This window comes from Lycium barbarum, chromosome 6, assembly GCF_019175385.1.
Source record: "Lycium barbarum isolate Lr01 chromosome 6, ASM1917538v2, whole genome shotgun sequence".
Taxonomy (NCBI): domain Eukaryota; kingdom Viridiplantae; phylum Streptophyta; class Magnoliopsida; order Solanales; family Solanaceae; genus Lycium; species Lycium barbarum.
In genome coordinates, this window is record NC_083342.1 from 106,126,148 (window position 1) to 106,152,481 (window position 26,334).

Sequence of the window (26,334 nt, forward strand, 5' to 3'; positions counted from 1 at the left end):
CCGAAATAAGAGTTTCCTCGTAAATGGGAAATCCCCTAGCTGTAATTGATGTTGGATATCGTCCAGTGATAACCACCGAAAGATTTGGATCAGATATGGCCATTTTGCTTATGAAAACATGTTGTAGACGATCGTATTTGAGGGAAATTGGAAAGCGCTGTACGGCTTCCGGACGACGGTTATATCTAACTGAACCTTCTTCATACACAACTTCCCCACCCCAATATAAATTAACTCTTACATAATTTTCCGCCATATGTTTTTCAAGAGAATACAGAAGTAGAAATTAATGGAGAGTGCAAAAGAGAAGTTGAGAGTTCTTAAAAAATGAAGTCTACAATAGAGAAGTGTAGAATTTAGTGAGGAAAAACTAATGATTCACGGATTTTATATAAAACTAATGATTCACGGATTTTACTATTCGATTTTACGCAAAACACGCTTGATTTGACGATTACATGGCAGATTAGATGATTTTATATTTTGTAAAACGTTAATGATTCACGGATTTTACTATTTAATTTTACGTGATTTGACGTAAAAATAATTTGTCGAATCAATTACCAATCAATAATATGTTCATATTTTGTAAAACGTTAATGATTCACGGATTTTACTATTTAATTTTACGCAAAACACGCTTCATTTGACGATTGCATGGACGACTGCATGTATTGTGCGATTTTATAGGAAAAAATATCGTTGCAAATCGTTGGCTGGCCAACGTTTTGCAATTCATAAATTGTAAAACGTTGGCCAGCCAACGTTTTGCAATAATATGAATTGCAAAACGTTGGTTAGCCAACGATTTGCAATTGGCCAACAAAATTACAGCCAACGTTTTCAATTCATATTTGGCCAACAAAATTACTCCAACGTTTTCCAGCCAACGTTTTGCAATAATATGAATTGCAAAACGTTGCCAACGATTTGCAATTCATATTTGGCCAACAAAATTACACTCCAACTTTTTTCAATTCCATTTTGTTGCAAACTTTACACACATTAAATATGCAGAAACGAGGTGAACCAGAATTGAATAAAAATAGACAGAAATTGGCAAATAAAAATAGTAATTTTTCCCAACTTGAAGTTACCCACTATATAATAAAAATTTAATTTTTACAGTGTCCCTTTTTCCCCCCCGTGCCACACCGAGTTTGACGACGTTCTCGTTTTGATCTACGTTGGTGATCGTCCTCTTGTATCACACCTGTATCTTGTAAATGCCATAAAAAACATTGATTGTCTACGTAAAATCGGACAGCATCTCCCCTGTAACAAGGAGTTCCTCCAATACCATATACCAACACAAACAACCAAAGCAACCAAGACAAAACACCACATAACAACCACAAGTCTCAAAAAAATTTGAATTAAAAGCTAACCTGTGGCTCTAAAGTCTGTACATCCGGCACAAGAATGTGTGAGGATCCAACATCAAATTCCATGGGAGACTATGCAAAATAAATAATATTTTTTACGATTAAAGTAGCCATTACTTTAAACAAGATACAAGCTATTTGAGTGGTTAGAATACTCACATCGGTAAAACTCAGTCTCCTCCCAATTGAAGAGCTCTGTCCAGTGAATGCAGGTAAAGGCCCCTCAGTCATCCCATAAGAGCTGCTTGTCTGACCACTAAACTGTTGGGCCATAACTGCCAGGCTAATAGGCCCAGACGATGCGAATGCCTGAAAAGGCCCCTCACTTCTGATTACTGCTGGTGATTGAACCTCGGGAGCTAACGTCGATGAGCTGGACATAAAATCTATTATTGGGTGATATGCATCATCATCTGTATGCATCGTTGAGCTGGGCATATCTTGATCAAAACGAACCTCTTCCTCATCAACCAACTGGTGATCCACGGGAGTTCGACCCCGTCTGTTACCTGATTGGCGTCCTCTACCACGCGCCGCAGGTCTTGGTACATTAGGACGTTGATGACGAGGCACTTGCATAGTAGGCGGCTCAACATACTCTGCCGGTGGTGTATAATATGGAGTGAAACTCAACATCGTCCCCAGAGAGGCAGCAGCCATGGACTCTGTATTAATGTGGCTAAACATCTCTGCTATTTCCTTCACTTCATTAGACTTGGTTGGATCTTGGATAGTCTGCTGAGCCAACCTGTATGATTCTTGATGTCCTAAAGCCTAAAAAAAAATCGATATTTGATAGTGGTCTAAGACACATATAAAGACATCAAACATCTAATGGAATGTAATGTACGTACCAGTGCCTCATGCCTGCCTGCCATGTGTTGGTATCCTCTATCCACTTTATGCGCAGGATTTCCTATGAAAGTGCGCGAGTGACGTCGATACCAACAAAAATACTCTGATAGTGACTGTGGATCTTGAGTTTCATACTCGGCCTGAATTAAACTATCTCGACGATTTCCCCACAAAAAATCTGTTTCTGTAAAATATTCTTGATCCTCCACTTTTATAGCATACCGCTTGTCACGTTTGTAATGAAAAGGATCAATCTCTGCACATGGACCCGGAATATGTTGCTTCCTACCAAACTGTCTGAGAACGCGGTCTACCATGTGCCACTCTCGATAGATCCCACAAATAAGGGGAACTTTCGCCATCCAAATATCTCGGCCACGCAGACACCACTCAGGGAGTCTGTTGATGATGGCCTCTGAATAAGGCTGCCACACAAACTACGATAGAAAGAACATAAATTACACATAAGCATAACTATTCTATCAAAACGCCATTAACAACCATAATTATGATAAAATACCTGGCCATCTATTAGGTTGTCCAATACATCCCTACATATGGGTAAAACATCGCGTGCCTCATTTTCGTGGGATTTACGATGAGTCCACCTTCGTGCAAGAGCCGTGTGTGGCGGAAGAGCCCTGCATGGTGGCTGCATCGGTATAATGCGCTCCCAAGCCCAAACCTATATTAAAAAATAAAAATAAATACATAAAAACCTTATAACTATCAAATAGGACAACCAAATAAAATTATATAATTTTAAAGGTCACGTACCTGCAATAAGGAAATGAATCCACACACATCCTTCGCTTTCCTCAACGAAGCACGGCATAAACAAGTATACAAATATGACAATGCAGCCGCTCCCCAAGCTTGTTCATTCATTGCTCTAAGGTCACGCATGTCAAGCAAATAATCTAAATTCAGTAAGTCACCGGACTTATCCGGAAATATCGTGCCGCCACAAAGCCATAGCAAGTACAACCTAACCCGCTGTTGCACATCAATTTCTGGGGTCTGATCTGTAATATCATCTAAGCCTCTAATATATTCAATTAATTTATGTACTTCTAACCTACTAACACCATTAAAACAATCCAGACCGGGTGCCCAACCAGTAAGCTCATGGATCAATTGTTGCCACCCACCAATATCGATATATCTAGCATTAAGATTATTCAAGGGATAACCATCAACAACCAAGCCAAACATGACCTCGATATCTTGTAATGTGATGGTCGCCTCACCTGTACGCAGATGAAAGGTGTGCGTCTCAGGACGCCATCTCTCTATAAGTGCAGTGATGACTGCCCAATCATATGATACACATCCTACCTCTATTACTCCCCTAAATCCACACAGGCCAAAGTAGTCAAGGATGCGAGGATGAAAAGGATGACGCCTCACATGCTTCCAAAATTCAGTATCCGCGCGGCGAGGAAACAGGCATCCAGTCGGTCCTCTCAAGGAACCATCCCACACAGCCTCTGAACGATGCTTCTCCTGGAGTGTTAACACATCGTACACTTCTGGCCCCGGATGTACGCATACCCGTGGAAACTCCATACCTTATACAAAAAAAAAATAGGAAATCCAGATCAAGTTATTTGGAGTAACTCACTATTAAAAAAATATATTGTATAACAATCCATAACAAAATATATTGTATAAAAATCCATAACAAAATATATTGAAGAAATTACAGGTTCTGCGGTCATAAATTACTATGGTAATGCATAAATACATCAAACAAAGCAACATTCACAAAAAGAGAGGAAAAAATTCGATTCTTTGACACATTTCACAATTCTTTTTTCCTGTACCGAAAATGTCATCATCGGTCTATTATTGGCAATATCCAGTTCCACAATGTTTCAACTTGTAAAATGTGGATTGATCCACGTTATACACTATATTTTGTATAACGTGGATCAGTCCACGTTTTACAAACATCCACAACACTAACAAAAATAACAGCAACATAACAATTCCTAACAAAATATATTATTTAGTTATTCAGATCTTTTATATAAGAATTCACAAAAATAACAGTAACATAACAACAAATTTCTTCAAAAGTGCTACTAAACAAATAGGACCTTTTATATAATAATGCTTCTAACAATCATATTTTAAGTTCAAATTAAAATAACACAAAATAACAGAAACGTATTAAATAACACAAATAAAAAATAACAATTAAGATATATAAGAAAAACAGATCTATATCTATTATAAATATACAATATTATATGAGTTAGAAAAAATACCTCAATTTAAATAGCAATAATAGATGAATACGCTGGAGATGCTACTTCAAAAATTAGATTGTTTTGCAGGGTTTAAAAAAAATAGAGGAGAAGGAAAAGTAGAAGAAAATAGAGCTTCTGTAATTAATGGAGGAGAATTGAAGATTTTAGCAAGGGAATGAAGAAGACAACGAAGGGAATGAAGAAGCGGCGGAAGATTTTAGGGGGATGGGAACGAAGGTAAATAAATTAGGGCAAAGGGATCAGTCCAAATATACAAAATAAATTGTATAACGTGGACTGATCCACGTTATACAATTTATTTTGTATAACGTGGATCAGTCCACGTTATACTTGTAATTTTTTTTATTTTTTTTTTCGTTTTCGTTTTCTGATAATTTAAAAAAAATAAAAAAAATTTGGGGTATATCGTGGATCAGCCCACGATATACCCGTTTTGGTATAATAAATTTTTAACGTTCCCTTTTGGTAAAAACCGTGTATTTTTATACCCTTTAGGCTCCGGACTCGGTCTTTATATATGGTTTAACCTTTATACTTTCACATCATATAATTTTTTACACCATCGCGTCAATACGACCTGCAAGGCTGCAACATGTAATTATCTATGCCTTATTTTATAACGTGCGTACAAACAAAACGAATAGCCTATTATAGCAAATGAAAACACTTTGAATATTGTAAAGTTATTCACACAGTCAGTGCATCTGTGCATGCAAGTAAATTTGCTTCCAAATCACTATTCTAACTAAAAAGTTAGTTGGGGACACATAGGTTGGTAACTTAATTAGAAGTTTAGTGGGAATTTTAATTTGTATATATAAGTCTTGTATATACTCGTCTTCCAGAATCAGTAAATAAGTTCTTCGCACTCTTGTAAGAATGAGTTCTCCTCGTGAGTCAAAATACCTCTTTTTTATACTGTTTTTATTATTTAACTACATACACCTGATAAATGGCTTCAGTTTTAACCCAAAATTTACTGTTATCATTCGTAATAACCTCCCAGAAAACTCTGATAAATTGGAATTTCGTGTTCAATCTGGAGATGATGACTTTGGCCTTCGTCCTCTGGATGTTAATAAGGAATTTAATTTCTCCTTTCATTGGAGTACTTGGTGTGACACTCTCTTCTTTTCTTACTTTTATTGGGGTTCAAAACAACATATTCTTGATGTATTTAATAAAGATCTTTCATGTGCATTTAAATATGAACATGATCTGTGTCTGTGGGTTGTGAAAGAGAGTGGTTTTTATTTAGCTGTCAACACCCTAAATCCATCTCCTCAAGATCTGCATAATAAAGGTGGCTGGGAATCAAACAATGTTTAGCTATACTAGATTAATATTCTTACCTGAATGAAAAAAAAAAGTTTAACTACATGGTATATATGCAGTATTTATGATTGCATTTTAATTTGTGTTTTTTCTGTTACATAATTACAGGATGAAGATGAGTATCTAGGGCCAAACCACTGCTCCTCCAACATTTAGTTGGTTTTGCATAATAATCCATTCATGTGCCTAATCAGAGGATTAGCTTACACGTACAATAGTGAAAACCAACGAAAAACATGTTTGTTGAACTCGAAAAAGATGGAAAATATGATACTAAAGACAAACTGCGAGGTATTTTTGTGTCACCTTTTAACGGATGGCAAAGCTAAGTGTCTATGCCAAAAATGCAGATAAAAAAAATCATAAAATCTAGAAAATAGTCTATACACTGCAACTTTCCCTTGAGACAAAGTTCAAACCAACTACTTCCTTAATTCAAATTTTCCATTTCAATTCAAACAAACAAACACAGGATACATTATCTGAAACTGAGAGGAATGCTAGATTCTCATTTAACAAAAGAAACCCAAGAGTAATGACAGCAGCATAGAGAATAATCTGTAGTAGAAAATAAAGGTTAATGGACAAAATCAAATATACTCAGTTATATTAACTTGATCAAGGAGTTCATAGTGAGAAAGCTCAGATTGTGCTCCACATCATACTCAGCGAAGGAGACATAGTAACAAGCATAGTCATGCAAGATATATGCTTCTTTGCCAATAAAGCACTAAAGATACTGACAGAGCTCGAATACTCTCATGTAAAAAGCTATCAACATTTTGGATCTATCAAAAATGTTTACTTGCTATAGAACTAATCTATCTACGGTTGAGGATTTTACTCTCTTGAAACCAGGTTCTCATTTTGTTTAGTCTCTCTTTCACAGATCCTTGGCACTCCCTATTGTTGGTGCTTCTTCCATTTTGTATATGGAGTAACTCATGCACCTCCTTATTCTTACCAATCAACAAGATCCATGGGAGCAAGGATTAAAATACTGGAACTGAATTGAGATGCACATTAAGACCTAGTACCTAATTGATCTGAATTTGCTAGTGCATTATCAAAGGAAACAGAGCAAAAGGAAATGGGAAACAGATATAACTTATCAAGGAAGAACCACATTAGCGACACGATCTCATAAACAAAGTTTTCTCATTTTTTAATGATATGATATAGAGAGTGATCTCTCTATGTGACTGAGTTTGCTCCTGCCAAACTATATCACTTCCTAATTGTGTGGCAATCTTATGAGAAGAAGAGATTGTAGAATATAGTTTCTCTTTGGAGTTTGGATCACCCTTGCGCACTGAAGCAAACAGGGGTGGAGCTCTCAACACCCATCTCAACCAAAAGAAAAGGAAAAAAGGAAGCTGAAAATGCTTCAGGAGATCAAAAAATGTGAGCACAAAGATTTCAGATAGAATAAAATACCTCGTTTCCCTTACATACCTTAATACTCTGTCTATTTGGTGTCTAAGAGAGAAGATATAGTACACCATTGATTGAGCTCATATTTTGCGTTAATGTGCATTACCATAAGTTATCAAGGGATAACTATGTCATCTAGCATCCAATGCAATAACAAGGTCGCTAATTGGAAAAACAAAGCACTGTGACATCCAAAGTGACGATAAAAACATAAATAATTCAAATGCTAAATAGCAAACAAAAGGAGACAGTAAATTAATTTCAGTGCTCGCAATAAATCGCAAATGTTGTTTTAACAGGGATGGTGCATAGGATTAGGATGTCTGAGTCATAATTTACCTATTACTGCTATTTTTACTTCTTTAAATGTCGATATTGCTTAAGAAAAATCCTGCGGATGCCACTGAATACGGCCTGCAACAACATGTAATTATCTATAGTCCTACCTTATTTTATAGCCTACAAACATAGCAAATAACCTATTATAGCCAATCAGAACACATGATATTGTGAAGTTATTCACAGAGTCAGTGTAAGTAAGTAAATTTACTTACAAAACACTATTCTAACTAGAAAGTTAGTTGGGGACACGTATAGGTTGGTAGCTTAGAAGTTCAGTTGGAACATTCATTTGTATATATAAGTCTGGTATATACTCAGTTGTCTTCCAGTATCAATAGATAAAGTGTTTACAAGTTATAATACTCTTATAAGAATGAGTTCTCCTCATGAGTCAAAAATCCTCTTTTTCACACTCTTTTTGCTATTTAACTACATACACTTGATAAATGGCAAAATCAGCCTTAACCCCAAACTAACTGTTGTCATTCGTAATAACCTCCCAGAAAACTCTGATAAATTGGAATTTCGTGTTCAATCTGGAAATGATGATTTTGGCCTTCGTCCTCTGGATGTGAATAAGGAATTTCGTTTCTCCTTTCATTGGAATTTTTTGGGTACCAGTCAGTTCTATTCTCACTTTTATTGGGGTTCAAAACATCAAGTTCTTGATGTATTCAACAACGAACTTCCATGTGCAACTAACTATGAGAATGGTCTTTGTCTGTGGGTTGTGAAAGAGAGTGGTTTCTATTTAGCTGTTAACAATCTAAATCCATCTCCCGAGGATCTGCACATAAAAGTTGGTTGGGAATCAAACAATGTTTAGTTATACAATATTATTATTATTATTTGACTGAAAAAAAGTTTATCTACATGGTATCTATGATTGCATTTTAAATTCTTCTACATTATTTGAAGGACTTGTGTTTTCTGTCGCATAATTACGATTATGATGGATCCAGATGAATTTCAAGGGCCAAATTACCCACTGCTAATTGTCCAACATTTAGTTGGTTTTGGATAATTATCCATCCATGTGCCTAATCAGAGGAAACCTGTGAGGTATTCACGTACAATGGTGAAAACCAACGAAAAACCTGTTTGTTGAACTGGAAAGAGATCTGTTTGTTGAACTGGAAAGAGATGGCAAATATGATACTAAAGGAAAACTGGGAGGTATTTTTGTTGTCAACTTTTAAAAAGTTAAGTGTCTGCCAAAAATGCAGACCAAAAATCATAAAACCCAGAAAATAGTCTACGACTGCAACTTTCCCTTGAAACAAAGTTCAAACCAACTAGCTCCTTAATTTAAATTTTCCATTTCAATTCAAACAAACACATGCAAGGAAACAGCTCTCATTTTAGTTCTTCTTGATGATTAAACCTCATCCTTAAGGAGGCATGGTGCATACTTAGGTTAGTCAAAACCCAGAAGCTTTCACCAAACAAGAGATAATATCTGAGACTGAGAGGAATTCTAGATTCTAATTTAACCGAAAAAAAAAAAACAAGAGTAATGACAGCAGCCTGAGGAAATCTGTTAGAAGATTCAAATGGACAAAATCAAATATACTCAGTTCTATTAACCTGATCAAGGAGCTCATAGTGAGAAAGCACCGACTGTTCTCCACATCATACTCAGAGGATGATACAGAATAACGAGCATAGTCATATCCCTCATGCACGATATATGGTTGTTTGCAAATAAAGCACTACTAGATCCTGAAAGAGTTAAGAATACTCTCATGTAAAATTTCTGAAAGAGTTAAGAATACTCTCATGTAAAAAGCTACCAACATTTTGGATCCATCAAAAAAGGTTTACTTGGTAAACGACTAATCTATCCACAGTTGAGGGTTAGACTCTCATGAACCCAGTTTCTCTATTTTATCACATTTCCTTTTGGTAAAAAGCTAACATTATTTAGACTCTCATGCACCTCCTTGGTGCTTTCCCTTTAATACACATTGTTCTTTACCAATCAAAAAGATCCACAAGAAAGGACTAACCAGACTGAAACTGAAGCGAGATGATGCTGGAGGAACATAATCAATCTGAGAATTGGCCAGTGCATCATCAAACGGAAACAGAGCAAAAGGAATAGATATAGAATAAAATGCCTCGCTTTCATAGCATATCTTAATACTCTGTCTATTTTGGTGGCTAAGTGAGATGAAATAGTATACCTTTGAGCTCATATTTTGTGTTAATGCGCATTACCATAAATTATCAATGGATAATCTGTCATCTAGCAACCAACGCAATAACAAGACCGCTAATTGCTAAAAGAAAACACTGAGACATCCAAAGTGACGATAAAAGAACATAAACGAATCAAATGCTAAATAGCAAACAAAAGGAGAAGAAGAGTTAACGTTAGTGCTCTCAATATATTACGAATGTCATTTAAACAGGGATAGTGCATTCAGACTAGGACGTTGGAGTCATATTTTACTTGTTACTGCTATCCCATTGTTCAAATGCCTTAAATTTTTGTTTCAGTTACCTCGGTCAACACAAGCAAGAACAATCATACTTGAAAAAGGGATACAAGGGTCCCTTGTGAAGCTTGACATATTCCGGTAAGTACTAATGATCAACTGGATTAAACCTTGCTTGAGCTTGATTCATACTATGAAAAAGATACATCTTTGAGGGAACACTTAGCTTGTTTAGAAATTATACCAAGCTAGAGCAATTATGAACTTGCCTCAACTGACCCTCACCTCTACAAGAATGTTATGTATAAACTTCTGATCAATGTTAAAACGAAAAAGTTCCATTCTAAACCATGTACAGTTATTATACATGTACACATACACATACACAAACACAAACACATTATACTAACTTCAAAACTTTCTCAACATAAGCTCTCTTATTGAATAAAATAACCAGACAAGAACAACACAAAGCCTAAAAGCAGTCCACCATATATAAGCAGTGCCTTTTGGCCAGAGGTAAGAGTATTACCACCTAAACCATACTGCTGATTCTGAGCAAACCCAGCAATCTCTATACTCTTGTTATCGAAAAAACTCTTCGCAGCGCCACAAGTCGGGCACCTCCAATCCTCTGGCAGCTTATCAAATGGCAACCCAGGAGGAACAGGATAAGAGGGGTCCCCTGAAGCTTCATTATACTTGTATCCACAAGACCTACACTCATAAATCCCAGTATTCAACACAGCAAACTTCTCCTCAAGTCTTCTCTTATCAAATTTCTCTACCTCTACCTCCAGCTCAGGTTCTTGATATTCTGAAGTGGGTGTCTCGGGAATTGGTTGTTCTGATATGGGTTTGTCTTCTTTGGAGACATCAATGGACTTTGGTAGATTGAATTGGGTTCTTGGGGTTCTGTAAAAAGATGAAATTGAGTGGGATTTGAGGTGAAAGGGTTGAAATGTGAGGTGGGGTTTGGGTTTTGGAGTGGATGGGAGGGAAGGTGAAGAGAGGTTGAATGTGAAGGAAGCTCTTGTAGTTGCTGAAGCCATTAAAAAAGGATTCTTTTTCTTGTCCTTACAGCTTCTTTGATGAATCAATGGTTATGTTTTTTTGGTAAAGGTTGAAAATGGATCAGTGGTGTTTGAGTTCTTGGGTTTGCTGTGTGGAGGGAACATGTGGATATAGAGAAACCAACAAACAGGGATCCATGAAAAAAGCATATGCCCTTTCAAATTGGGGGGAATTGGATAAGGTATAAATAATCTGATTCTAATACTACTTTCTTTATTTCTCTACTTATTTTTCTTTTTCTTTTCTTATAAAAAAATATATAGTAATCTGGTTTGACTTGAGATTATAACAATGCAAATATTTTCTTATCATATAACCCCTCCGTCTCAAAATATTTGTCATATTTCGTTTTTCAAGAGTCAAACTAGATGAACTTTGATTAACATTATAAGCTACTACATTTTTTCATTGTTATAATCTTGTTTGACTTGAGGTTATAACAATGCAAATATTTTCTTATCATATAACCCCTCCCTCTCAAAATATTTGTCATATTTCGTTTTTCAAGAGTCAAACTAGATGAACTTTGATTAACATTATAAGCTACTACATTTTTTCATCATATCAATATAAGAAAATTCACAACCAGGGGTGGCTCAACACTGTTGGTGGCCTAAAATCAAACTTCGATGAGATGTCTTAATATTTTTATTTAAAAAAAAAGTTATACAATATATAAATTTTATTTAAAATTTATTTTTCTAGTTTTTTGAGATGCAAAGCTATGAATAGCCGTCTTATAATCTATTTCTTCTAATAATTCTTTTTCAATGGATAATATACCTGATTCATCCAATATCTCTTGTACAATCTCATTTCTAAATCAATTCATGTGCACTCATATTAATAATCTGCCCGGTTGATAATGCATGAGCTTTAAACTTAGGACTAAGGTTTCTCCGATCTCTACTACCCTCACTTGTTAGTTTAGTGTTTTTTTTTTTTTTTTTTGAAGGATAAAGATACTTATATATTATAACTAGTAAGGATAACCCGTGTTGTGCACGGGCCCAATAACACTGCTAAATATTGGAGTATAAGTTTTTTTGTTATAAGAAAAATATCATAATATTAGATAGTAATACTACGGAGGGTTCAAAATATTACATCCCATGGTGCCACTTAGTACACTTTGATTTCCCGTACTAGCTAGGAGATTACATACATCTACCTTAACGTTCTTAATACACAAAATACTCGCAGATTTTTCCAAATTAAGTCGGTTTAACAAAAAGATAGGAGGCTGAACATAGTGCTTGGTTGTCTTGGACTTGGACTAAGCAGAAGCTTCCTTGGCTATTTGATGTGCTGCTTTATTCCCTTCCCTCAAGCTGTGTCGAAGCACCACTTGCTTCACCTGGAGCATTAACAATCAAGAGAAAATAAGATTTGGGTAAGTTTTATTGCCTTTATTATGGAAGCATTTATGGCATCTGTGCTGTCAGATTCTAGTTTGAACCATGTGTATGGGGGTTTATGCCAGGATATGTAGATAGTTTTTTCAGGATGATAAGAAGGTTCTATCATGGTGAGTAAGTGGTATTCCATAGCATGGTGTATGATGGTAGTAGCATTTGGAGGATTTCACAAATATATTATTATGATGATTATTATTGCGGTTTATCCATATGGCCCAAATGATGAAAGGGAACAAGTTAGGCCAAGACAGATTTGAGGCTGAAAGGGAACCGGGGGGGGGGGGGGGGGGGGGGGGGCGGCATTCAGTGAAAATATGGGAGATAGTTTTTCTCGTATTTCAGCAGGCTGCTCGTCAATGTTGAGACCAATATGGTTAAGATAGGATCTTGTAGGAAGCTTGTCGTGATAACATTGCCAAATAAGGAATTTAATCTTATTGGGACAATTTATATTCCAGATCCATTTAAAGTTTTTAGTAGAACTATTTAAAGGTTCAATAGTATCATAACATGAACTAGTAGAGAATTTAGAAATATTGTTCTTGGGAGCCCATAGCGGGGGATCACTGTTGTGGTGATCACCAGTGGGAGAGGAATATTATTAATCTGGATCTTAATGGAAATGGGGAGTTCAAAGGAGATAGGGGTAAGTCCCATTTATTATGCTTGTGCAGTTGTTTAATGGTTATGGGAAGGTCATTAATATGAAGGGGTCCTCTATGCAGTTTCAAAGGCAAAGGGAGTTTGGGATCCATTTGTAGAACCAGATGTTGAGGGGGAACTTAGAAGTGGGGCGCCATAAAATATTAATATTACATATTTTCCATCCACATTCAGAATAGATTTCCAAATAAAGGAAGTGTAACCTTATTTCCTTTAGTAGCATAAGTGTTCCTGATAATATTGGACCAGAGTGCAGTAGGATTGGTAATGAGCATGCTAGGCTACCTAGAAGTGCTAGATTCTTGGATTTTGCCTTTCTAAGACCCAACCCTCCAATTTCTTTGCTCTTGGTAATGGTGTCCCAACTGATAAGGTGAAGTTTTTTTGTTAGTGTCTGTGTCACTAGTACTCCATACGATATTCCTTTGTATCCTATCAATTTGCTTAAGAATAGTTGTTGGTAGGAGGGTGGCTTGCATACAATGGCTAGGAATGGCACTTAGTGTAGATTGGACAAGTGTGGATCTACCCGCAATATTTAGAAAGTTGGTTTTCCAAGTAGCAAGCTTTTGCCTCATTTTATCAATTATGAATTGATAATCTGAGGTTTGTTCCCTCTTATGAATAATTGGAAACCCTAGGTATTTACCAAACGTATTACTAATTTTAATACCAAACAGTTGAGAAGTGGCCTTAGCAACATTTTCAGGACAGTTTTTGGAAAAAGAGGATTTTAGATTTATTTAAATTGATATTCTGCCCAGATAATGTACAAAAAAGATTAAGGAAGGAATGAATGATATTACAACTTTTAGCATTAACCCTAGAGAACAAGGTTAGATCATCTGCGAAGAAGAGATAAGATAGAGCATGGCCTTGTTTGTTAATTTTAATAGGTCCCAGTTTCTAATGTCAACCTAATGAAGAATTAAATTAGAAAGCATTTCTAAGCATAGTATAAAAATATAGGGGGATAAGGGATCACCTAATCTAATACCCCGGCTAGGACAAAAAAAGCTGGTGGTCATCCCATTAACTTTAACAGCAATACTAGTGGTAATGCAATTCATGATAAGTTTAGTAATTTTTGGATGGAACTTGAAATAATTAAGAGTATAAAGGATAAAGGACCATTCTAAACGATCAAAAGCTTTCTCGAGGTCAAGTTTAATAATCATATAGCATATTTCCTTTTTTCCTCCTAAGATTAGTTATAAGCTCCTGAATTATAATCGTATTATCACGAGCCCTCCTCTTAGCAATAAAACTGACTTGGTGTTGACTAATAAAAGAGTGAAAGGAAGGGTTTGATTCTGTTAGCTATCACCTTGGTAATAATTTTATAAATAGTATTACATAATCCTATAGGCCTAAAAAAATTTAAGTTATTAGCAGTAGGAATTTTAGGTGTAAGACAAATAACAGTATTGTTAATGGAGGAGGGAATGTAACTATGTTGGAAAACATTGGAACAACAATTTACTACTGAATTTCCAACAATTTTCCAATAATTTGAATTAAAAAAAAAAAAAAGGATGAAGATTTAAAAGGTTTAAAGGTGAACACTTCATGAGGTAAAAAGGGGGCATCTAAGATAGATAAGTCAATGTGATGAAAAGATGTAAGGAGTATTTTTTTATGTTTTCCCAAATTGTGGAATTGTGAGAAGTAGTAAACATATTTTGGAAAAACAGGAAAGTTTGATTAAGGATAGCAGAAGGATCATTAATCCATTGTCCAGAATCATCTATAAAAAAGGTGATCTTGTTACGTCGTCTCCTATTAGTAGCAGAAATATGAAAAAAATGAGTGTTTGCATCTCCATCATTAAGCCACATAATTCTAGATCTAAGTTTTCAATAATCTTCCTCCATTTTTAGAATATTATTGTATTCCGTAGTAAGGTCCTTTTCTAAGTCTGGTAGAAAAATACTATAAGGGTAACGAGGAGAATTTTGAATCCCTTCTAACCTAGGTGAATAACCGAAGCATTATTGAACATGTCAAGCCACTCATTGTTGCAAAGTACTTTATCAAGCCTTTCCATGATCAACCCCTTGGTAATTTTCCTTTTATTTGACCAAGTAAATTTGCATCCTTTAAATCCTAAATCTATTAAATTGCTCAATTTATTCCACAGAAATGAAGATCGTTTCCAACTAATGTTTCTACCCTCAAATTTTTCATCACTGCTCATAACGTCATTGAAGTCTCCCCCTACTAGGCAAGGGCCCTAAAAACTAGCAGTTAAAGAAACAAGATTTTTTTCACAAACTGTCTCTATTTGTTTTATTCGTGCTAGCATATATAGAAGAAAATAACCATGTTTTATGAGTTGAAATTACCTCAATTATAACACTAATTTCCTGGTCCCTTCAAACAAAGCTATGCACACTAACCAAGTTATGATCCCAAAGTATTACCATACCTTCAGATTGGCCCTCAGCAGGGATCTCAATAAGATAAGAAAAATCAAATTCATGCGAGGAATATGATTGTGCATCCTAGTTTCAAGCAGTGTAACCATGCTTGTTTATTGGTGTCTAAGAGATCCCTAGAACTCATGCGGAAGTTTTCATTGTTCCCGCCCCCCTAATGTTCCAGATGTTGAAACTTGTAGCACTACCCATTGGTTGGTGATTGAGCAGATGAATCCCATTCTGCCTCACCCTATCTGTGGAGGGATTCTCTTGAGTCAAGGAACCAATATCATCGGCTTGTCCCCCACTGTTGGATCTTGTGGGGGACGAATGTCTAGAGTGAATTTCATCAGAGACATCGGGCATTCCAATATCTGTTTCTGGTCCTGCATGTTCGAGAAAAGAAGTATTTTGACTTTGTCCAGTGCTGAGATTTCCATTATTGGTTCTTCCATAGGGATAATAAGTCCCTTTGGAATTTCCATAGGTTCTTCTTGTGGTGCTGGAGGTTCTGGCTCGTTTGGAGGGGGTGGGAGTGGTGCATTGTTCATTGGAGGGTTCGCTGGTGGGTTCACTGGGATGTTTTGTTGTTGAGTTCTGTTGTTGTGAGAATCCCATGGAATAAAGATTGGGTTGCGCGCTGATATTGCTGATGGTGGGCAGAATGAAAGGCCGATGGTTGGGTGTTGAGTTTGTAGGGGAATGAAATGTGGGGGTAGACTCCAATGTCCCCTCATTGTTTCGACAAAATTCTGATTCATCATTGGGGCAATGCAACAGGGAATGTTGTTTAGCCAGATATTGTTTAGATAGTTGCTCATTGCAAGGTTCATTCCTTCCGAAATTAGTTGAGTTAGATAATTTGAGTTTTGCAACACAAACACTGTCTTTGTGCCCTCTATTAACATGTTGAAGTTCACTGTATGACCCATTAGTCCTAACTCTACCCAAGATTTGGGTTGATGGTCGGGTGGTGGTAGTGGTTGGACATAGTAAAGTGGTGGTGGGGCTAGTTGGGGTGGTAAAGGGGGTAAGTTTGTCATTATGGTTCTGTGGTGACGGTGAACCTGGGTGAGCCGGTAACAGCGTCTTGTGGAGATTGGAATCCTTGGCATTCTTAGGGTGATACAAGTCTTTATAAGTAGAAGAAGCACTAGGTGATTTACTACTAGAATTAGGGATATCTCCACTAGTATCTAGGATAATAATTGGGAGATCTATTTGCATGTTGTTTGAGTAGTGTAGCGTGTGATTTATAGCAATATCCTCAAAGGATACTGCATGGGAGACGTGGCAATGTGATTAGCAATTTCTTTTGTAGGATAAGTATTACTCTAGGTGGGAAAATGGCTATTATTCCCTAAATCGTTATAATTATTTATGTAATTAGAAGTTTTATACGCAGTAGTTTTATGAGATATAGAATTAGGTTAGTTGGGGGTGGTTAATTAAGGAAACAACATCATTAATGTCTTGCATGCAATCTGAGGTGTGAGTATTTGAATTAAACACGTTTTTATTGGGTGTGTTACTGCTAGGTGATAGGGTTACGGATGGGGGGTGGGGAGAACAGCTGGTAGAAACCATGGTTTTGTGCAAAACAATTTGCTCACTGTGAAGGGTAGAAAATGGTTCAAGACTGGTAATGATTTTTCTACAGTGAAATTTTTCAAATTTTTAGGTGGTTTAGTATTTTTTAGAGGAAACTTTGTAGAAACTACCATATTTTTATTTTTATACTCAAGAACTTGAGTATTTAGTTACTTACCTGTTGCAACATCGAATTTTGACATTAATACCTATATCTGTTGCACTGCTAGTTGGGATGTTTGATTTGCTAGGACTAGTTCTACCGTTCGCCGAAAATTTGACTGTCTTCCATTCACCAATATTATGAGCTTTATCTTGATTAGGGGGTTCGACACTTTGTTTTTTATCAATATTTTGCTTCTATTTGCATTGACCTGCTTGGTGCCCTAATTTCCCACAAGAGATACAAAGTATCTTTTCCCCCTCATAAAGGATCTGTTGACAATGGGAACCAATAAAAACGTGAGATTTGACCAGCACATCTAGTGGTAGTTCGACACAAAGTCTTGCATATCTTCCTCTTTAAGGTGGAGGATGTGCAAGCGTTTATCCGTAGCAGTCTTCCAATGGTACGTCCAACTTTTCCTAAGATGATTTTATCGTAAAACTCCATTGGTAACTGGGGCAACCGGATCCAAACTTCCATATATAATTATTTTTCTTCAAAAGCCGCAAATTAGGTTCCCATAGCTGAACAGAGAGGAAATGATTGAAGATGAACCAAGTACCATTTTGAAGGGCTTTTGTCATATTTTCCTCCTAACTAATTTGATTATAATAATCAGCACCAAGATCGATAAGAAGGAAATTTTCAGTTAGGCGCCATAACTCTTCTATTTTCCTCTTTAGGATTTCATGTTGTAATCTCCGACCTTGGAGTTTGATTATGCGAGCATATTTCCAGGATTGATATATTCTCTCTTTGTCTTCTTCTATGAGTTCTGAGAATCCGATGGAATTTCAATAGGTTTCTCATAATAGTTGTTTTCTGTAAGAGTGGTATCCATCGGTGATTATATTGGTTAGGGAATATAGATGGGCTCTGTTACACCTCGCATTTTTGTACGTTGAGTTTCGCCGAGTGCTAGTCTTCCTAGTCTTGGGAAGTAGGACAAATATTTTGAGGTTATGAGGATAGATATGTCCATCTTGGGTATATAAGAGAGTAAAACCTTTTTAGTAAGCCTCGGGAAGGTTTAAAGACTTATCGGATGATCGGAGTTAAGTTTCAGCGAAAATTTGATAAAGTGTCACATTATGGCGCAATATGTGGCCCTCAGAGCACAACATGCGAGCAGCAAAGCACGCTTTGGGGAGACACAGTTGCGCAGCAAAGTGTGACATTGAATTTTGGTGATGTTGCGAGGTTTGTGACATAACATGCGGCTCGCAAACCGCGTTTTGCTACCCCACAACTTCGCAGCATGTTGTGTCGGTCCAGAATTTTCTGGACTACTAAATAGAACCAACTCGACCCTAAATCATTATTTCACCATTTTTGAGCCTAGAAACTTCCAAAACTCTCTCTACAAGTCCTCATATAATCTAAGACCAAAATCAAGGGCAAACCTAGTGATTCCAACATAAAGAATTCCATGATCATCATTAGATTGTTCTTCTTCTTGTGGTGGTGAATTTGGAGACTGCTTGGAGGAAGGAATTTCGGACTTAGAGTGATCTTTGTGATTGAAGGTAAGATTATCACTCCATCTTCATGTTTATAGTATAATTTGGCATTTACATAACTTATGGGAAGGAGAAATTGTGAAAGTAAGGTTTAAGTTGTGCTAGAACTTGTTCTTAACTATGACTGAGTATGAATTGTTCTAGACTTGGTATGGTTGTGATGTTGTTGGGCTGGTTTGTGCAAATAAAGTTGTAATATGATGTTGTTGGATTGTTAAGTGAGTTGTGAAGATGAAAAGGGAACTAGTGAAGGATTGATGGTACCGAAATATGTATAGGATTGAAGAAAACAAGCTACATGAATCTTAGGCACATAAAATGTTCGACAAAATGTCTAAATGAGTTCTCTTATAAGTTATGAAACCATCGTTGATACGGATACTTCGTTTACTATAGATAATCATTCATAGAGCGTACGAAGACTTGTGGGATCCGTGATTAAGGAGACGTTAAGGTATGTTAAGGCTATTCTTTCTTTCATTTTGGCATGATCCTATGATGTGAATGAACAAATGAGTAAGTGAGCTTCCATATTACTCTACTCTTTGAAGCATTAGGAGTACTTTAGTCTTTGATGTTCCTGTACCGTACTTATGCTTGTTCCTTCTGTTCGTGGGTCCAGTTCTATGTATACAGTTATTCATGCATTACATTCATTCATATGTATGCATATTGACCCGTGACCAGAAGGCGTTATATACGCGTATATTATATGTATATGGGGTATGAGGGGAAAGGGATAGGCGTTATATACGCATTACCACCTGATCAACTGGTGCACAGTGATGATGATATATGGATCGGGCTGCACGTTCCGCAACAATGTATATGATGGTGATGATGATGATGATGGTCGTAGAAAGGCCGATGGGATATGAGATATGGATCGGGTTGAACGTTCCTCAACATTATGACCTACATGTATATGCATGATTTACATATAGAGCATGCATATCATACGCCCTCAGGGGCATTTTCAGTTATGCAAAGTTATACAAATATGTTCAGTTATACATATATGTTCAAATATTTAGTCATACATATGCATTCAGACAGTCAATCTAGCTTATGAGTTTCAGATTCCATTCATGATTCTTATATAGATGTGTTACTCTTATGCCTTACATACTCAGTACATTCTCCGTACTGACTCCCCTATTGCTCGGGGGGCTGCGTTCATGCCCGCAAGTTCAGGTAGACAGACAGGTGGTCCAGCTCAGTAGGACCTTTATCCAGCGGTGGTCAGTGCACTCCACTTGATCCGGAGTTGCAGTGTATTTTGGTATGCCATTATTTTGAGTTGTATATGCATAAGGGTATGACGGGGCCCTATCCCGTCCTTTCTACAGCTTTATACTCCGGTAGAGGTCTGTAGACAGTTGAATGTATTGACATGTGATGTAGCCTTGTCGGCTCCTATTCTTTTGTGTACAGCATATGTAGTGGCCTAGTCGGCCGTTCCTTTCAGTATGTATATATTCTGATGGTACAGGGTTTATGATGTTATCCTTTTATAAGTCAGTATGGTTCAGTTTCAGTTATTTATGGCCCTTGTTATGCAGTACTATCCAGATACGAGTATAGGGGTGTTTGGTCACTAGAGGTCAGACACTCGTCACGGCTCATCGGTTTGGGTCGTGACAGGCTCTTCTCGGAAAATGGTGATATTCTTAGTGGATGAAATTAATTTCTCCTTGAAAGAATGAAGGGAGCTTTTATTATCTCCATTAGTAATTATAGATTTATCCTGTGGTCTTGGAGGAATGAAATTTTCAGTTGCAAGGCTCTCCATCGGTGATTGGTGGTATTAATTTCCTATCGGTAGCCGCACGAGGATTTGGTTTTTCTAGTGAGAAATTAGAGGATTTATTTTAGAGAGAGAACCTTCATTCTTTTAGCTATTTTCCTTTCAAAGCTCCAGTTTAGGTTTACTAATATTAGATTCTGTATTAAACAACTTACAACAAAAACAAAACACTTTATTCAAGTCTTTAGAATAAACTAACCATTTTCTTTCATGAGTGAATATTTCTAAGATTGATATATTCTCTATTTGTCTTCCTCTATGAGTTGAATCTGAGAATCCGATGGAATTTCAACAGGTTTCTCGTGACAGTTGTTTTCTATATGAGTGGTATTCATCGGTGATTGTATTGATTGGGAGTATTGATTGGGGAATATAGATAGGCTCTTCTTGGGAAATGGTGATATGCTCAGTGGATGAAATTAATTTCTCCTTGAAAGAAGGAGGGGAGCTTTTATTATCTCGAGTAGGGATTTATCTGGTGGTCTTGGAGGAATTAAATTTTCAGTTGTAGGGTTCTCCATCGGTGATTGGTGGTATTAATTTCCTGTCGGTAGCCGCACGAGGTGATTGGTGGTATTAATTTCCTGTCGGTAGCCGCACAAGGATTTGGTTCTAGTGAGAAGGTAGAGGATTTATTTTAGTGCGAGAAACTTCATTCTTTAGCTATTTTCCTTTCAAAGCTCTAGCTTAGGTTTACTAATACTAGACTTTGTATTAAACAACTTACAACAAAAACAAAACACTTTATTCAAGTCTTTAGAATAAACTAACCATTTTCTTTCATATGTTTTCCTATTTGCCAATTTTTGAAAATAATGGGTATTAAAAATGTCTTGATAATTTGTTATTTGGAAAATCTATGTCAGTAATTTGGAGTAGTAGTGTAGTTTGACATTTACCAACAAGTTAATTACTCGTTCCATCTCAATTTATGTGTGAAGGTTTTGACTGAGCATGAACTTTAAGAAGAAGCAAAAAAAAATATTAAAACTTGTAGTCTAACATAAGCCATATAGATCTATATGGCTATAAATCGTTTCATTAAGGGTTAATTAAAATATAAAATTAAATTGTCACCAAATATAGTAAGATCTCATTCTTATATTTTAACTAATTAAAAAAAATATGTCATAAAAATTGGAACAACGAGAACTTCATTTTAACATGTTATGAGTTAGTGATTATCATACAGTTTTACTTGGGGTATTATTTCTTTGTATGTTTCATGAAAATAACACATTCATTTTAGAAATTTAATTTTAAAAATTTTATTTTATCCTTAGTAAGATAATTTATAGTTATCAAATATTTTCTGATTAAACTAAATTATTTATACAAAATTAGGTTCCCATCGCTGAACAGAGTGGAAATGATTGAAGACGAATGATAAGTTGGTATTTTACCAACTTATTTCTTCTTTAATCTTAGATTGTTGCTATGTTTTGATTGAGAAAATAGTGCATTTAATGTCGTTTACTTCCATTTTATAGGTTTATGTGATTTAGAAGTGATCGGAAGAAACCAAGTGAAAATAAAGTCAAAAAGAGGCCAAATTGGACAAAAACTGCACAGTTTTGCAAAACTGTCAAAAGTGGACAGTTTTGCAAATCTGAAAACTTGGGGCTTATTTTGTTATTTTGGGACTTGGAAAAAGTTGAGAACTATAAAAGGAAGACAAGGGAGCAATTGTATTCATCTTTGGCATAACACACAAGTTCTTGGAGGCTAGGGCTCATCACCAACACCTTGGAAGAGAAGATTTGGAGGCACTCAATGAGAAATTCTTTACCCATTTCTTCTACTCTTGCTATGTATTGAATATTTATGTGTGTGGTATTTCATTCCAATGCTTGAATCTTGTTTATGCAAATATTCATATGTTTAGTTTGAATGATTCTCTTATTTTGCTTATGTATTGAATGATTTTTATTTCTAATGAAGTGGGTTTATTGTTTCTCTATTAACTCTTCAAGCTTTAATGTCATTTAATGGTGTACAACATTATTTGTGCCTAAATACCCATACTTTGCTTGGAAAAGAAAGTAGAGGTTAGGAAAAGAGTTAATAGCAAGAATTTGGGGCATAACCCTCATCTAATAACTTGAGCTAGGAATAGAAAAGTTACTTGAGATTCAATTGGTTGTGCTTGATATTACACTCTAAGGCTTGGAAAAGCTTAGAGTGAAATTCATTGATTTGGTTGGAAGACTTTCAATGAGATTTTAGAAATCATTATCTATTAACATAAACCCGCTCTTAGTTGTAAAATTGTAAAATACATTGGATCGTTACTTGAGAGTAATTTCCCTTGTATCCATGCTTGTGGCCATTGATCATTTTACTTGCTTTCTAGGTTAGTTTACATTCTTGCATTAGTTATAATTTTCTCAAAACCAAAATACTATCAAGTGTTTGGCTTAGTGTAGAAAGTGAAAATTCCTTACTTGCTTGATCGCCTAATATATTGTTCCTTATGGGATTCGATCCCGACTCATAGTTGGGTAATTATATTGCATACGACCGTGTACACTTTCTCTTTGAAGAGTGGATTTGGACGTTATCAATGAACCAAGTACGATTTGAAGGGTTTTCTTCATATTTTCCTCCTGACTAAATTTGATTATAATAATCAGCACCAAGATCGATAAGAAGGAGATTTTCAGTAGGCGCCATAACTATTCTATTTTCCTCTTTAGGATTTCATGTTGTAATCTCCGACCTTGGAGTTTGATTATGAGTGAATATTTCTAAGATTGATATATTCTCTATTTGTCTTCCTCTGTGAGTTGAATCTAAGAATCCGATGGAATTTCAACAGGTTTCTCGTGACAGTTGTTTTCTATATGAGTGGTATTCATCGGTGATTGTATTGATTGGGGAATATAGATGGGCTCTTCTTGGGAAATGGTGATATGCTCAGTGGATGAAATTAATTTCTCCTTGAAAGAAGGAGGGGAGCTTTTATTATCTCGAGTAGGGATTTATCTGGTGGTCTTGGAGGAATTAAATTTTCAGTTGTAGGGTTCTCCATCGGTGATTGGTGGTATTAATTTCCTGTCGGTACCGCACGAGGATTTGGTTCTAGTGAGAAGGTAGAGGATTTATTTTAGAGCGAGAAACTTCATTCTTTAGCTATTTTCCTTTCAAAGCTCTAGCCTAGGTTTACTAATACTAGACTTTGTATTAAACAACTTACAACAAAAACAAAACACTTTATTCAAGTCTTTAGAATAAACTAACCATTTTCTTTCATATGTTTTCCTATTTGCCAATTTTTGAAAATAATGGGTATTAAAAATGTCTTGATATTTTGTTATTTGGAAAATCTATGTCAGTAATTTGGAGTAGTAGTGTAGTTTGACATTTACCAACAAGTTAATTACTCGTTCCACCTCAATTTATATGTGAAGGTTTTGACTGAGTATGAACTTTAAGAAGAAGAAAATTAAAAAAAAAAAAAAAAAATTGTAGTCTAACATAAGTCATATAGATCTATATGATTATAAATCATTTCATGAAGGGTTAATTAAAATATAAAATTAAATTGTCACCAAATATAATAAAATCTCATTCTTATATTTTAACTAATTAAAAAAAAACACGTGTAACCATGTATTATTAAAAAAGAACTTTAAATAAAATATAAACAACGAAAAATCTAGTTTCACATAACACCCTCTCCCCTTTTCCCCCGGTACTATCTTCTTCCTCGTTCCATCCCCATAAATCTTCTTCTTCACGAGAATCTGTAGTGTCCAAAACTTTTTTGAAGTCCACCGGACATTTTTTTTTTTTTTTTGCAACTTTCTGGTACATTAGGTCAATAAAAAAAAGGAAGTGTAATTGGATCTAATTATTGATGCTTTTGTGTTGCCTGTTGATTTGTGATGTGGGGCAGTAGATAATTTTAATGGCTTTGTTAAGGTTCGTTTTTATCTCCCCATTAAAGAGGGGAATTGGCAAGTTTTCTAAATCACAATCGGTAAACACAAAAATGGGTACTGCAAATGCTATAATTTTCATAGCTAACTTTCAGGCACTTCTTCTCTCATTTTCAATTGTGACGTAGTTCCTTTTTCATCTAGTTGTTTGCCTAATTCTAACACTTGAAATTGGCGAACGATGAAGGAAAAGTGGAAGGCTGGTGGTGGCAGAGGCGGTGGTATTAGTGGTAGAGAAAGGAGACGGGAAAAAAGAGTTTTTTTTTTTTTTTTTAGCTTTTCACGCTCTCATAGCAAGTGTGATTGACAGACGGTACCACATCACATGTTGGTGTTTAATAGGTACCCTTGTAAAGATGTTTGAGTGTTTAATAAGTCTTAGTTTATGTGCCAAAATAAAAAATTGTGATAAGTGTAAGGGCTGGTTATGTATTTGGCCAAAAAAAAAAAAAAAGTTCATATAAGTTGGGATAACGAGAAAGAGTTTCATTTTAACATGGTATGAGTTAGTGATTATCATACAGTTTTACTTGGGGTATTATTTCTTTGTACGTTTCATGAAAATAACACATTCATTTTAGAAATTTAATTTAAAAAATTTATTTTATCCTTAGTAAGATAATTTATAGCTATCAAATATTTTCTGATTAAACAAAATTATTTATACAAAAAAATTTCTTAAACTATATGCTTAAGCCAAAGGTAAAAATTTATTATAGAGTGTTTACATCAAATTAATATAACTTATCATAATTAAATGATTGGCTTAATACCTAGATGGACCCTTAAACTTGACATGTTTTGTAAGATAGGCATATAAACTTATAAGGTGACCAGATAGACACTTAAACTTACTCAAAGTGTATTTTTCAAGTTTTTCAGTTGTTTTGAAAACAAAAACTATATTTTTCAAACACTCACAATTTTCATGGCCAAACAAGCCCTAAATATATCACAAAATATTTTTTTTTAAAATGCAAAAATAAGGCAAACGCATATACATGAGACTATAAATGTGCACTTAAACCAATAAATACTCGCTAATCGCAATTTTGCAGCTTTCAATTAACTCGGATTTTTGTTTTACACTTGAATAATTAAAAAACAATAACTTTAACCAATAAAAATCCTTAAAAAAAGAAATTTCAAATTAAGAAATTTCTAAGTTCAGTATTTCAAGTGTAAAAGAAATTTCAAATTAAGAAAACTGTAAAGCCGAGAAGAAAATCCTTAAAAAAAAGAAATTTCTTAATTTGAAATTTCTTTTTTTAAGGATTTTTATTGGTTAAAGTTATTGTTTTTTAATTATTCAAGTGTAAAAAAAAAACCGAGTTAATTGAAAGCTGCAAAATTGCGATTAGCGAGTATTTATTGGTTTAAGTGCACATTTATAGTCTCATGTATATGCGTTTGCCTTATTTTTGCATTTTAAAAAAAAAAATTGTGATATATTTAGGGCTTGTTTGGCCATGAAAATTGTGAGTGTTTGAAAAATATAGTTTTTGTTTTCAAAACAACTGAAAAACTTGAAAAATACACTTTGAGTAAGTTTAAGTGTCTATCTGGTCACCTTATAAGTTTATATGTCTATCTTACAAAACATGTCAAATTTAAGGGTCCATCTGGGTATTAAGCCTAAATGATTTAATGAAGTAAACATAGATGTT

At 35.3% G+C, this 26,334-nt stretch overlaps 2 protein-coding genes across 4 annotated transcripts; both read right to left on the reverse strand.

The window, feature by feature from the left end:
- Window positions 1–1,241: 1,241 nt before the first annotated feature.
- Window positions 1,242–10,740, reverse strand: LOC132645242 (serine/threonine-protein phosphatase 7 long form homolog). Of its 3 annotated transcripts, XM_060362123.1 has the most exons (7): window positions 10,601–10,740; window positions 9,215–9,349; window positions 3,018–3,811; window positions 2,761–2,925; window positions 2,240–2,677; window positions 1,545–2,159; window positions 1,242–1,457 (listed from the first exon to the last, which is right to left on the reverse strand). In XM_060362123.1, the coding sequence occupies exons 3-7, from the start codon at window positions 3,807–3,809 to the stop codon at window positions 1,377–1,379; spliced, it is 2,091 nt and encodes a 696-aa protein (XP_060218106.1). In that variant the 5' UTR covers window positions 3,810–3,811; window positions 9,215–9,349; window positions 10,601–10,740; the 3' UTR covers window positions 1,242–1,376. The 3 variants fall into 3 exon arrangements, with proteins under 3 accessions (XP_060218106.1, XP_060218104.1, XP_060218105.1); XM_060362121.1 differs by having other exon boundaries at window positions 1,316–2,159; XM_060362122.1 differs by lacking the exons at window positions 9,215–9,349; window positions 10,601–10,740 and adding an exon at window positions 4,514–4,739 and having other exon boundaries at window positions 1,316–2,159.
- On the reverse strand, window positions 10,357–11,310 carry LOC132645244 (uncharacterized). Its single transcript, XM_060362125.1, has one exon. It carries the CDS (start codon window positions 11,118–11,120, stop codon window positions 10,506–10,508), a length of 615 nt encoding a protein of 204 aa, XP_060218108.1. The 5' UTR covers window positions 11,121–11,310; the 3' UTR covers window positions 10,357–10,505.
- Window positions 11,311–26,334: the final 15,024 nt, after the last annotated feature.